We start from the raw sequence: 12,673 nt of genomic DNA on the forward strand, positions 1-12,673 counted from the left end.
CAGAGATTTCTGGAATTTGGAAATTATTTCCAGTTGAATTAATATAAAAATGATTATATCAGATTCCCAATCCAGTCAAATTTCCAGAAGACTGCAGGCTGAGCCAACACCTCATGGAACAGAAGAACTACTATGTGATTCCAGTCAACCCACATAATCACTCAGTTTTGAGATAGCTTGAATAAAGCTAAATTTTCTACCCATTTTTAAGTTAAGGAATTTTAAGTTTTGCTCACTTTTTTCAGTACCGATGTTGGTGCTTTCAGGTTTTTCACTTGGAAGATCATGAAATTTCACAGGAACATACAGAGGTTCACTCTGGAATGTAACAGAAACAAATATAAACAGGAAGTATAAAAGCTAATATACTGGCTAAAATTTAAATGGATAGTATGTAGACACAGATACTCTCAAAAACACAATTGTTGAACGTCATGTTTAAATAACATTAAGTTTCCCAAAATGCATTTTCAAGACTTAAAAAGGAAACTCTACTCATCTACACAGGCATAATAACAAAAAATAATCAGTTTAAAGTTTAGAAATATAATAGCATTGGCACATTATGATATCTAATATTTAAATATAATAAAAACAGATCTCTCTCTTAGCTAACAGATTCTCTCTCAGCTAATAGATTATCTCCCATTCCTTTTCATTCATTCTTTTCACAAATACATAATAAGCTCCTACTATGTCAAGCATTGTTCTGGGTCCTAGGGATATAAGGGTGAATAAAGTCAAAGTCTCTTCCTCAATGATCATGTAGTCTAAAGGGGAAGGTAGATGATGAACAGATGGTATATAGCATGTATTTATATTTACTGAATTGTTAACTCTTATAGAAGATTCAACAAAAAACTAAAATTTCTTGAAAATGCACGATTAATAGATAATAAAAACAAAAAAAAATGGCTGCCATTTATTAGTTCTTACTATGTACTAGGTACCAAGTCCAGAGCAGTTAAACATACATTTCTCATTAGTCCTCACAGTTACTTTATGAAATAGCTATTTTAAGGAATTTTGTAGAAGCTGAGACATAAAATAACCAAGTGGTAGACAAAAGAATCAAAGCCAGGTCTGTCTAACCATGCTCCAAAAGTCCATATTTTTAGGTAGTTCTAAATTCCTCAACTGTTTTTGCAAATGTTTTCAGATGATCTATATTTAAGGCACAAATCTCCAACTAGGTTGTTTCTTCAAAATTAAGAGGGGAAAAAATTGTTTTATTTCTTTGATTACTCTTTTAATTCCTAGTATAGAACTCTTCCAATATAAAATATTCAGTAAATGAACAGACAATAGGTCCACAAATAGACACAGTCTCATTGTTATATTGAATTTTTCATTACAGCATCTGGCTGATAGCAATTTGACATACCCATCTTACAGATAATAGCAAGAATTAGTAGAAGAGTAGTCAGAAGAGTAAGCTGCCATCTCAACTATGCCTTCCACACTGACAGAGACAAGTAATACTAAACTATCTTGTCAACGCTTAAGATCCCAGAGAAAAGAAACTCTTTGTAGTACCTAGTAGCCTACCCTGCATGCAATCGTAGTTCTAAAAAACAAACAAAAAACTATACTGTCAATAAGGTCATCAAGAGAATGCTTCACAAATTGATATTAAATTTTACAGTAACTTTAAAATTTTTCTAAGATAATGTGTCATGTTTGGAAGGAAAAGAATTATCATTAAAAGTACATTTTAAAGAGATGGCTTAGTGATGTCTAAAAGGGACAGATTTCAAGATACTATCTCTCCAACTAGATTATAAATACTTAAAATAAGTGAATGTGTTAATTATTCGTTTGCTATATCTGCCCCCTCTGAAACACACACACACACACACACACACGAGTACACTAGAACATAACTGTATTTCTAGAGCCTAGAACAAGTACTTAACACGTATTAGGCACCCTAAAAAATTTGTGGGGAAAAAAAAGAACAATTTGCTTATATATTCTCAGTGCCAAACAAAAACATTTGTTTCTTAATGATAACAATAATGTGCATGAAGCAAAAGAGTTGGTAAGAAACAAAGGATTGTCCTTTACTATTTTCACTCCTTAACCAGTTTCTCCCTCCCTCTTTCCTCAGAGGTATCTAAATTGCTTACCATTAGGCCCCAGGTAGCCAAAAGAAGAAAGAAAGTACCAAATTACAATTCTCATGGCCAGATCCCGATATTGAGCTATATGTATATCATCATATAGCTGTGGTACCATCAAAGATGTTTCATTTCTTCCTGCCATGGCTCAACTCCACCTGCTCCATTCCTGACAAGAAAAGAAGCACTTACCAAAGAACTATTCATAGCTGTATCTGTTGTGCAAGCAGCAAAGTAACCTTCAGCATCTGCAAACTAAATATAGATAACGGAACATAAAATTCAATTAAACTCATATTATAAGACTAGTCACATGTAACTCAAAGGAATAAAACCAAAACTCCAGAATCAATCTATAAAAATATAACTATTATTAATAATAATAGCAGCAGCTAATGCCGAGTATTCAACAACGCAAGGTAGGCATTATCATCTTTATTTTATTGATGAAGAAATTGAGGCTGAGAGATTTTTAATCCTAAGAGCTGGGATTAAAACCCAAGTTAGTCTAATGTCCAAGTATATGCCCTTTTTACAACACTATTGTAACATTTCGGATGTAGGGAAAGGATGGGTGGGTGGGTTACTTTAAAAGGCAAGTAACATCTCAGTATTATCCTGAAAATAGTTTTGATCTCAAGAACCTTCTGAATGGATCTCGGTGCCTGAACCACACTTTGAGAACTACTGTGCTAATGCTACGTAAGTGTGATTTCATTTCATACCCACAGCTAGCCTATCACATTACCTCTGCTGAAAGTCTGAAGAGTTTAAATAACTTGTCCAAGGTCACAAAATTGGCAAGAGATAGAACAAGATTCAAACAGTAGAGCCCATGTTATGAAAAAAACCTTTATAAATCAATATCAAAAAGAGGGAGTCAATGTAGAAAAATAGACAAGATATAGACAATACACAAAAGAATTCTACTATCCAATGAATATGTGAAAAAGTAATCTAAGATATGCAAATTAAACACCTATCAAATTGCCAAATGTTGGGATTTTTGGTAAGGGTTCAATCATAAGATTTATTGTTTAATAAGTGTTTAATCATATTGCTAACAGAGATATGAATTAGTACAACCATTGCAGATGGTAATTTAGCAGTAAGAATCAAAAGCTTTAAAAACAACATTACTCTTTCATCCAACATGCTTTTGAGAATTTAAGTAAATAACTACAGATGAGTATAAAGATATTCCTATTTACTTATATAAAAAGTAAAAGTAGAAACAATCTGTCGAGGGTTAGTTAAATAAAATGGGACAAGATGATGATAAATTTTATTTATTCACATGGAAAGATTCATAATATATTAAGTGAAAAATAAAATCATGTTAAAAATTATAGAAATTTATAGAAAAACTTTCTAAATTATATATAAAGTTTTTCATTATATACCATTAAGTGGAAAAAGCAAGCTATAAAATAGGATATAACAGTACAATACCATTTTTGTAAAAAAAGAATAAAAAATACACATGAAAAGAATGGCAGATTATATGCCAAAATATTGTCAGCAGTTATTCCTTGAATAGTAGAATCTATTTTCTTCCTTTTGTTCCTCTGTATTTTCTAAATTTTCACAATGTATATGTATTAATACATATATAGTTTATTCCTACATGTAACAATGCAATGTATATATAATTTTTATAATGTATACATATTACTGTTGCAAATAAAAATATTCATATTTTGGGTAAATTAAATGTGTGTGCGCACATGAATGTACATTCTAGGCTGCACCTAAAAAACAATTCTTGAAGAAGCCCTGACAAAAATCTAATGAGTACATTTCTCAAGAATATACTCATTAGATAAGAAATAGTACCATTTTAACCCACAAAAAATAGTACATACAAAAGAAAAAAATTAATAGAGACAGAAAACAATATAGTGGTACCGAAGGGCTGGAGGGAAGGGGAAATAGGGATTATTTTAAATGGGTACAGACTTTCTGTATAGGATGATGAAAAAGTTCTGAACATGAATACTGGTGATGGCTGCACAGCAAAGTGAATGTACCTAATGCCACTGAACCATACATTTAAAAATGATTAAAGTGTTAATTTTCATATTATATATGTTCTATTACAGTAAAAAAAAAGAAAGAATTTTTAAAAGGATTAATAAGGGACAGTTTTATATTCTTCATTCTCAAAAATTCAAAATTTCTACTTCTACAAGGAAGTTATGTCACTACATAAAGTAACATTTCTTTCAATACTAAGAATGAGCATCTTATATTATTAGGTCATTAAATACGAAATGTCTGATTTCATATCAAAAGTGTAGTTTATTATATGTCACACAAGAAGCAGTACAATTAATCAAAGTGTGCACCTAAACTATCGACACAGATTTGCCATCTTAATGGTAGCTGTTTATGCCAGCAGCAAAAAAGCCTGGGGAGTGAGTGGCGACGAAAGGCATTTTCCACAGCTTGTTGCGAACTGAATATTTTTCCTTGCAAGAAGCGGTCCAAAGCCTGGGAGAAGTTGTAGTCAGTTGGTGCAAGGTCTGGTAAATTCAGTGGATGATAAAGTTTCCAAGTTCAGCTGCTGTAGTGTGAGGAGCATTGTTTGTGCGACATGTGGTTGAGCACTGTCTTGCAAGAGGATTGCCCTGTCTGTATTGACCGATCTAGGCTACTTAATTGCAAGCATCCTCATCATTTCATCCAACTGGTTGCAGTAAACATCCACTGTAATTCTACCATCCCCAACACCCAAGCTGCAGCCCAGGACCAGTCCGTGGCCTGTTAGGAAATGGGCTGAGTATCACCGCCTGAGCTCCACACCACCTCCCCGCAACCCATGATACCCACCTCCCCACCCTGGATCCGGGAAAAATTGTCTTCCATGAAACTGGTCCCTGGTGCCAAAAAGGTTGGGGACTATTGCTAACTGATTGGCCAGGTTTCATGAAGCTGTAATGGGTAATACCAGCGCTAGACCACCAAACAGGAACCATTAGCTTTTGTTGATGAATATTTGGTTTTGGACAGTGTTTTGGCACTTCATCTTTATACAGCCATTGTACTGAACACTTGCAATTGTCAAAAAGAATCCATTTTTCATCACATGTAACAAGGCGGCTGTGGAAGTGGCTCGTCTTTATGTCATGACAGCAAAGAAAGGCAAGCTTCAGGATGATTTCTCTTCTGAGGCTCATTTAATTCATGCGGTACCCATCTATCCAACTTCTTTATTTTGCTGATTTGTTTCAAATGGTCCAATATTGTTGGAATAGTAATATCAAACCTTGCTGCTAATTCACACGTAGATTGAGATAGATTCGCTTCCACTACTGCTTTCAGTTCATCATTATTCACCTTGGTCTCAGGTCACCCACATGGCTCATTTTCAAGATTAAAATCACCAGAAGAGAACTTCTCAAACCATTAACATACTGTGCGTTCATTAGCCACATCCTTCCCAAACACTTTGTTGATATCTGCGCTGCACTGGTTCCACAATGGAACTCATTATTTGAAAATAACACGAATTTTTTTGACTTACCATTGGTTTCACAAAAATTGCTCTAAAAATGAATCTGAAAGATAATCACAAGCCAAACTGTGCATTTAAAAGACTGAGGATGTACCTTCACAATAAAAATAAAACAAGAAGTGTCAAAATGAAATGTCAGAGATATCAACTGTCAAACTTAGTGCTTAAGGAAATCAGACATTTCATACTTAATAACCTAATACATCAATGAAAAAATAGAATTTGATTAGCCAAACACCTGAAACATGTCCTGAAATATGCTTTCACTTTAATATATAAAACTTTGAATTCTTTTGTTTCTACAATCAACTTAACAACTAATTTGATGATACTCATCCAATCTGCAAATGACAAAGACTCTAGATATTCTTTCTATTCCTTACTTTCATCTCCTTCTCCACATTATTTGATTTGGGCTAATTGAACAATTCTTAACAACTCAAAGGATGTCACGGGGCAAGGCAAAGAAAGTGATTATGTACTTTTGAGTTCTCACAAAATATTTTGATATCAAGTTGATTAGAGGAATAAATTTAAAATTTTGGACATGGCCGGGCGTGGTGGCTCACGCCTGTAATCCTAGCGCTCTGGGAGGCTGACGCTGGAGGATTGCTTGAGCTCAGGAGTTCGAGACCAGCCTGAGCAAGAGCAAGACCCAGTCTCTTCTAAAAATAGAAAGAAATTAGCCAAACAACTAAAAACAGAAAAAAATAGCCAGGCATGGTGGTGTGTGCCTGTAGTCCCAGCTACCCCGGAGGCTGAGGCAGGAGGATTGCTTGAGCCCGGGAGTTTGAGGTTGCTGTGAGCTAGGCTGACACCACAGCACTCTAGCCCAGGTAAAAGAGTGAGACTCTTACCTCAAAAAAAAAAAAATTTGGACAAAAGGTTTTTCTTATATCATCTTCATTCACTTAACTGAACTTAAAACCTAACTCTCCTTAAAGAAACTAATATATCTTTAAACTTTGAAAAATTATACCCCCTTCCCAACAAACACTTTAAATTAAAAACTTACAAAAGCAGCATGCTTTCCTCGAAATCCTCTTGTGCACTGCTGCCTCCATGGCTTCCAAATAATAAAGCCCAAAAGGTACAGAACGAACATAGATGTTTTTGCAAAGGTGCTGAAGAACGGTTTGTTGTACTGAGTAAAAACATACTGTAGAGGAAAAAGTTACATAGACAAGTATGAGATGACCTTAAATCTTATTACTTACCTCCAAAATAAAGCTACTACAGGATTTTTAACTCTTTACAAGTTCACTTGGAAGGGAAAAGTCTGTATCATTTTATACTAAAAGAAACAATGGCTCCTGGAAGTAATGGCCAAATCCAGTTATGGGGAAGGAAATACAATATACAAGATGAGCCTGGGACATCTTGTGCTGGAAAGCAAATAAGATGTTAAAGATTAATGGGGTCAGGCCGGGCCGGTGGCTCACGCCTGTAATCCTAGCTCTCTGGGAGGCCAAGGCAGGTGGATTGTTTGAGCTCAGGAGTTCGAAACCACCCTGAGCAAGAGCGAGACCCCGTCTCTACTAAAAATTAGAAAGAAATGAATCGGACAACTAAAAATATATAGAAAAAATTAGCCGGGCATGGTGGCGCATGCCTGTAGTCCTGGCTACTCGGGAGGCTGAGGCAGGAGGATCGCTTGAGCCCGCCACTGCACTCTAGTTGGGGCAACAGAGCAAGAATTTGTCTCAAAAAAAAAAAAAAAAAAAAAAAAAGATTAATGGGGTCACAGTGAAGGACCCTAGAGCCCATTTGAAGGGGCTCCCCACTGGTCAAAGATAGAACAGTTTAAGCATTACAAGGAATAACAACTGCAATGGTTTGAAATATATCAAATATATAAAAATCTATGAATTTATTATGATATTCAAAAATGTTCTCTCAATGTTTACTACCAGAAGTTGCTAGGCAACTCTATTCTAAAATAAATAAAGGAAAAAAACCCAAATTTTAGCCAACCTTTACATGAACCGTGCTCTAAAATAAATAAAGGAAAAAAATCCAAATTTTAGCCAACCTTTACATGAACCATGCTTTAGGATGACCAAACAGTAGTTGTAGAAAAGTTCTCCTTAAAGAATTTCAACTAATAAACACAGAAGGAATGACCCTTAGGAAAATCACCATTTTTTAACCCCTAATGAAATACTCTTTCTGGGCAGTAATCATATAGATATTCAACATTATCTAAAGGTTGATAAGGAACTTTATAATGCTTAAATTGGCTTCACCCAAAGTGAGACTTGCAGCTAGTACGTGCCTCATATTTGGATGACATAGAAAGTACTCAGTACTACCAAGGTATTCTTTCCTGAAAACTAAACCTAAATCAAGACTTTACACTAAAGTACCATTTACAAGAAATAAGAGAGAAAGAAGAACAAGTTAAATGGTATCTCAAGGAAGCCATCAGGTAAATCCAGAATGTGTGACCAAGTTTCTCCAACAAATCAATGACATGAAAAAAAAAAAAAGAAGGGATACAGTTAAGGAATAAAAGTGGCTTAAAAGATATAACAAACGCAACAGATTCTAACAAATCTTAAAAAAAAACAGATGTCCTTGACACACCTGGGGAAATTTGAACACAGACTGGATATCCAATGATCTTAGGGAATTACAGTTAATTTTGTTAGATATATTAATGGCATAAGGATTATGTTTAAAAAATTAAAAGTCGTTTTCAGTTTAAAGTGAATAGGAAAGAAATTATGAGTGAAATGACATGTGACTAGAATTAGCTTTAAAATACTCCAGGAAAAAAAAGTTTGGGGGAGGGGTTGATAGGATCAGCAAAATTTGATAATTGTTAAAGGTAAGTAACAGATACATGGAAATTCATTACACCATTCTCTCCACTTTGTATATGTTAGAAAATTTCCCTAATAAAAAGATTGATTTTCTTTTTGTTATACATAATACACCAAAAGTCTGATGAGCATATCTGGCTGAAGAACCAGACTCATTATATATGCTCTTGGATAACGAAATTATAAAATATCCTCTTATTAAAGATTTTACTTTTTTTTTTCTTTTTGAGACAGAGTCTTGCTCTGTCACCTGGGTTAGAGTGCCGTGGCATCAGCCTAGTTCACAGCAACCTCAAACTCCTGGGCTCAAGCAGTCCTCCTGCCTCAGCCTCCCGAATAGCTGGGATTGCAAATGCATATCACCACCACGCCGGGCTAATTAAAATATTTTACTTTTTAAAAAATAAAGACAAGTTGGGTTTTTTCCCCAGCTTTATTGAAGTATTATTGACAAAAACTGAATATATTTACCATGTACAACATGGTGATTAATATATGTATACATTGTGAAATGATTACCATGAATGACAAGTTGGTTTTTCTTTTTACCTTGCTTAGATATGGATTGCTAAATTATAACATAATCAGGTGCTCTTTTATCCTAAATCTCATTTTTTTGTCTTTAATTTTTATTTTCATCAATGTAATACATTCACACAGTTTGAGAAATCAAATAATACTATATGACTTACAATGAAAAACCCTTGGTACCTTGTCCTGTCCTTCCCCACCCTCCTGTCTCCCACCCCAGCTTTCACTCTTTCAATATTTCCTTGAGTATTTGCCTTCATATTTCTAAATGATATCCTTAAAATGCTATTTCTTTTATTCATAAATTTAAGCATTATCTATAAATTTTCTATCTAATATGGAAGATGAGAATTTTAAAACTTATTTTTAATTGACAAATAAAATTGTATGTGTGTATATATGTATACGATGAACAACCTGTAGTTTTGAAATATGAGTACATTGGGGAACAGCTAATGTCCTAAATTTTATTACCTGATAAATAAAAAACAAACTATTTCTTTAAAACTAAAATAAGGCCAGGTGTGGTGGCTCACGCCTGTAATCCTAGCACTCTGAGAGGCCAAGGCTGGAAGATCACTTGAGCTCAGGAGCTCAACACCAGCCTAAGCAAGAGTAAGACCCCATCTCTACTAAAAATAGAAAAATTAGCCTGGCATGGTGGCACGCACCTGTAGTTGCAGTTACTTGGGAGGCTGAGGCAGGAGGATTGCTTGAGCCCAGGAGTTTGAGGTTGCAGTGAGCTATGATGATGCCACTGCACTCTAGTTGGGGCAACAGAGCAAGAATTTGTCTCAAAAAAAAAAAAAAAAAAAAAACTAAAATAAAATTTAAAATACGGGTTTAGTTCCCTGTCAACATCAAAGAGATTTCTTTGAGGTAAAACTATAAAATGTTAATCTAAAAGAATATACAGAAGAATTTAATAAATGGCCTATTGTATTCCAGAGCCTAATTCTGGAAAGGATAAAAAATTATTTATTCATAGGATACAATGTCAATGTCAACTATTTACTTAGCTATGATGTGAGAAGACCTGCAGTATCAAACTACTTCTTTGACATTTAAATTCATTTTATAAATGTTAGTTTCCTTCTGTACATTTGCTTTAAGATTACAACACGTAAGCTGAAAGGCAGTCATTTCTGTCTTTTAATAGGGATCACTGACCAAACAGAATAAAGTATACAAGTAGAAAGAAAAACTAGCCTGTTAATTCAAAATACCATATTACTATCAATAGGTCATCAACAGACAAAATTTAACTGAAGATAATCATTGCATACCGTGCACTTCATAATAAAGTTTGAGTCAGCAAACATATAAATGTGCCTGTATCCAGACATGCACATCACAGTGACCTGTACATGAAAACTCATTACTTTTACTCATTTGTCTAAATGCACTCTTACTTTCTACTAAATGATGACAGATTGTTTTGCCCATTCTAGATAGTTGTTTCACGACAAAATAATATTTACAGAAAGAAACTGAATTTAGAAAAAAAGCCGAAACACTTTCAAATATTAAGAAAATATGTACATAGTCTAAGTAATCCTCCCTAAAAGATACAAGAAAACTATAAAATGACAACAAAGTGCATCCTTTCAGTTTTAACTTGAAGTGACACTAATTCAAAATCAAAGAAAACATAATTTAACAATATTTAAAATACTGCTTTTAGTAAGCATGAGATAGTAATGGCTAGAGAGACTACAGGTTAACAGTAATACTAGTACTATAGTAGAATATCATTCCTGGACAAGAGGTACATACCGAAGTAAGTTCTGAGGAGGCAACCCATATCACATCAACAAGAAGGAGAATAACAATCCCAAGGGCCATTCGCCTGCGCTGAGTGAAACCACTGTTCTGGGAATTCATTCGGTTCATGATAAATACACACACCATTTGCAGTCTGTTTTTTGGAAAATACAGATCACATTAGAGATGCTTTTTAAAAAGATAACCATATAAAAATGAGAAAAAAAGTATAACAGAAACATCTGACATTTGTTAGCTAATGTTCGGTATGAAAGTTACACAGTATATAAAAGTGTGGAATTTACCTTGTTTTAAAGGCCTTTCTGAGATCTTCAAGAGCAATGCCTGAAAACTTGGCAGATCCCAGTCTAAAAGGAGGTGAAGAACCCAGCACACCTAAAAACAACCACGAAATGATGCTTATGAAAACATCAACAACTGGAGGTAAAATTCATTACATATTTTTTTTTTACTCTTCACCGTCAAACTGAAGGTAAATGAAAGAAAAATACCAGAATGTGTTAAATATAATTGACACCTTTCTCGAGACTTTCATGTTACCCATTGCACACTTCAGATTATACTCAGACCGAGGGACACGATACGGCTGGGGGTGTGGGTAGCAATATTCAACATACGGCATATTTAAGAATAGTTAACTACTGGAAAACAGCTTCTCCGGGTTTCACAAATACAGAACTCCATTCTCCTCTCCCTCCAGAAGAATCCACCCCAGGGATAGTGTCTAGACACGCGCCTGTTTCTAAAAGTGTCTTTTCTGTCCCTGATCTCCTCGAGTGGAATTTTGTTATTCGAGAGGCGGCGATTTGTTGTGGGTCTTGAGGGCACCTTTCCAATCTGCTCACGTGGTAAAGGAAAAGAATCCTCCACTCTCCCCCACCCAACCCTGTCACTACATCCAGTTATTTTAGATCGAAAGAGTGATTCACAAGGAGAGTGAAGAAACAGCTGTTAAAAGGAATCCGCCCCCTTTTTTAGAGGGGAAAAAAGCTTAAGTCAGCGACGCGTCCCCAAGGAGATAAAGCCAAAGCACGGTGCACGGGCAGCTTCTTCCGTTGCCAGGGTCTGCACAGGGCTCCGACGCCCCTGTCAGCCTCCCGCTCACTCCGCCCCTAGAGACCGTCACCGTCTCGGTCCAGGAACTTCGACTGCCACCAAGGGCTGGAGGTGGGGCTGTTGGTGGGCACTCGATCCTGGTCTGGGCTCCGGGTGATTTCGGGGCCCTTCCCTGCCTGCCTACCTGGCCTTCCTGCCCCGCGATGGCGTCGTGGCGGCACCATGAGCGGACCGGGCCAGGCCCCGCAGCCGCCCAGCGCCACGGCCGCGGCCTCGGACTCACAGAGCCATCACGGCGCCTGACATCGCGCCGCGCTGAAAGCCCAGCTCCTGAAGCTGCCGTGCCCCTCAGGGTGAGGCCACCGACACCACCCAACTCCACTCGGCCCAGGGGGGCGGGGAGCGGGCGAAGGGAAGGGACCGCTCAGACAGCGATGGCCGCGGAGGCCCAGAGCTCAGCCCTGGCCCGGGCCACGCCCCCGGCCAGCCTGCCCTGCTGTCCCGCCCCCCGGCCCGTCGGCGGCCGCGCGCGGGTTACGTCATGGCGGTGCGACGGGGTACTGAGCCAGGCAGCGTCTCCGGCATGGTTTGGCCTGGCCGAGCGCACTATCGTGAAACGCTGGGCACGGAGCAAGGAGACACGCGGTAATGCGAAAGAGTAGTGGAGACAGGAAGGAGAGAAGTAGGACGAGGTGGAGGGAGAAGAAAGAAGTGAGCGGGGTGTTTGGGGCAGACGGAAGGACAAGGGGTAGCCAAACCTCCCAGATGGACCGACTAGAATGAAAGCTAGCAGCTCCGTTTCTTACAAAGTTCGGACAGGAAACTTTCGATATTCCTTT

At 37.0% G+C, this 12,673-nt stretch overlaps 1 protein-coding gene across 1 annotated transcript in view; it reads right to left on the reverse strand.

The window, feature by feature from the left end:
• SLC35F5 (solute carrier family 35, member F5) overlaps positions 1-12,323 on the reverse strand; it is a 46,294-nt gene extending 33,971 nt beyond the window's left edge. The window contains exons 1-6 of the mRNA XM_012650506.1: positions 12,019-12,323; positions 11,063-11,153; positions 10,770-10,911; positions 6,653-6,796; positions 2,313-2,375; positions 237-318 (exon numbers count right to left, since the gene is read on the reverse strand). Coding sequence (XP_012505960.1) covers positions 237-318; positions 2,313-2,375; positions 6,653-6,796; positions 10,770-10,911; positions 11,063-11,153; positions 12,019-12,058 — 562 coding nt within the window. The 5' untranslated portion in view covers positions 12,059-12,323. The remainder of the gene's footprint in view (positions 1-236; positions 319-2,312; positions 2,376-6,652; positions 6,797-10,769; positions 10,912-11,062; positions 11,154-12,018) is intronic.
• Between the last annotated feature and the right edge of the window lie 350 nt (positions 12,324-12,673).

The sequence above is a fragment of the Propithecus coquereli genome, unplaced genomic scaffold (assembly GCF_000956105.1).
Source record: "Propithecus coquereli isolate 6110/MARCELLA unplaced genomic scaffold, Pcoq_1.0 Scaffold33, whole genome shotgun sequence".
Lineage (NCBI taxonomy): Eukaryota > Metazoa > Chordata > Mammalia > Primates > Indriidae > Propithecus > Propithecus coquereli.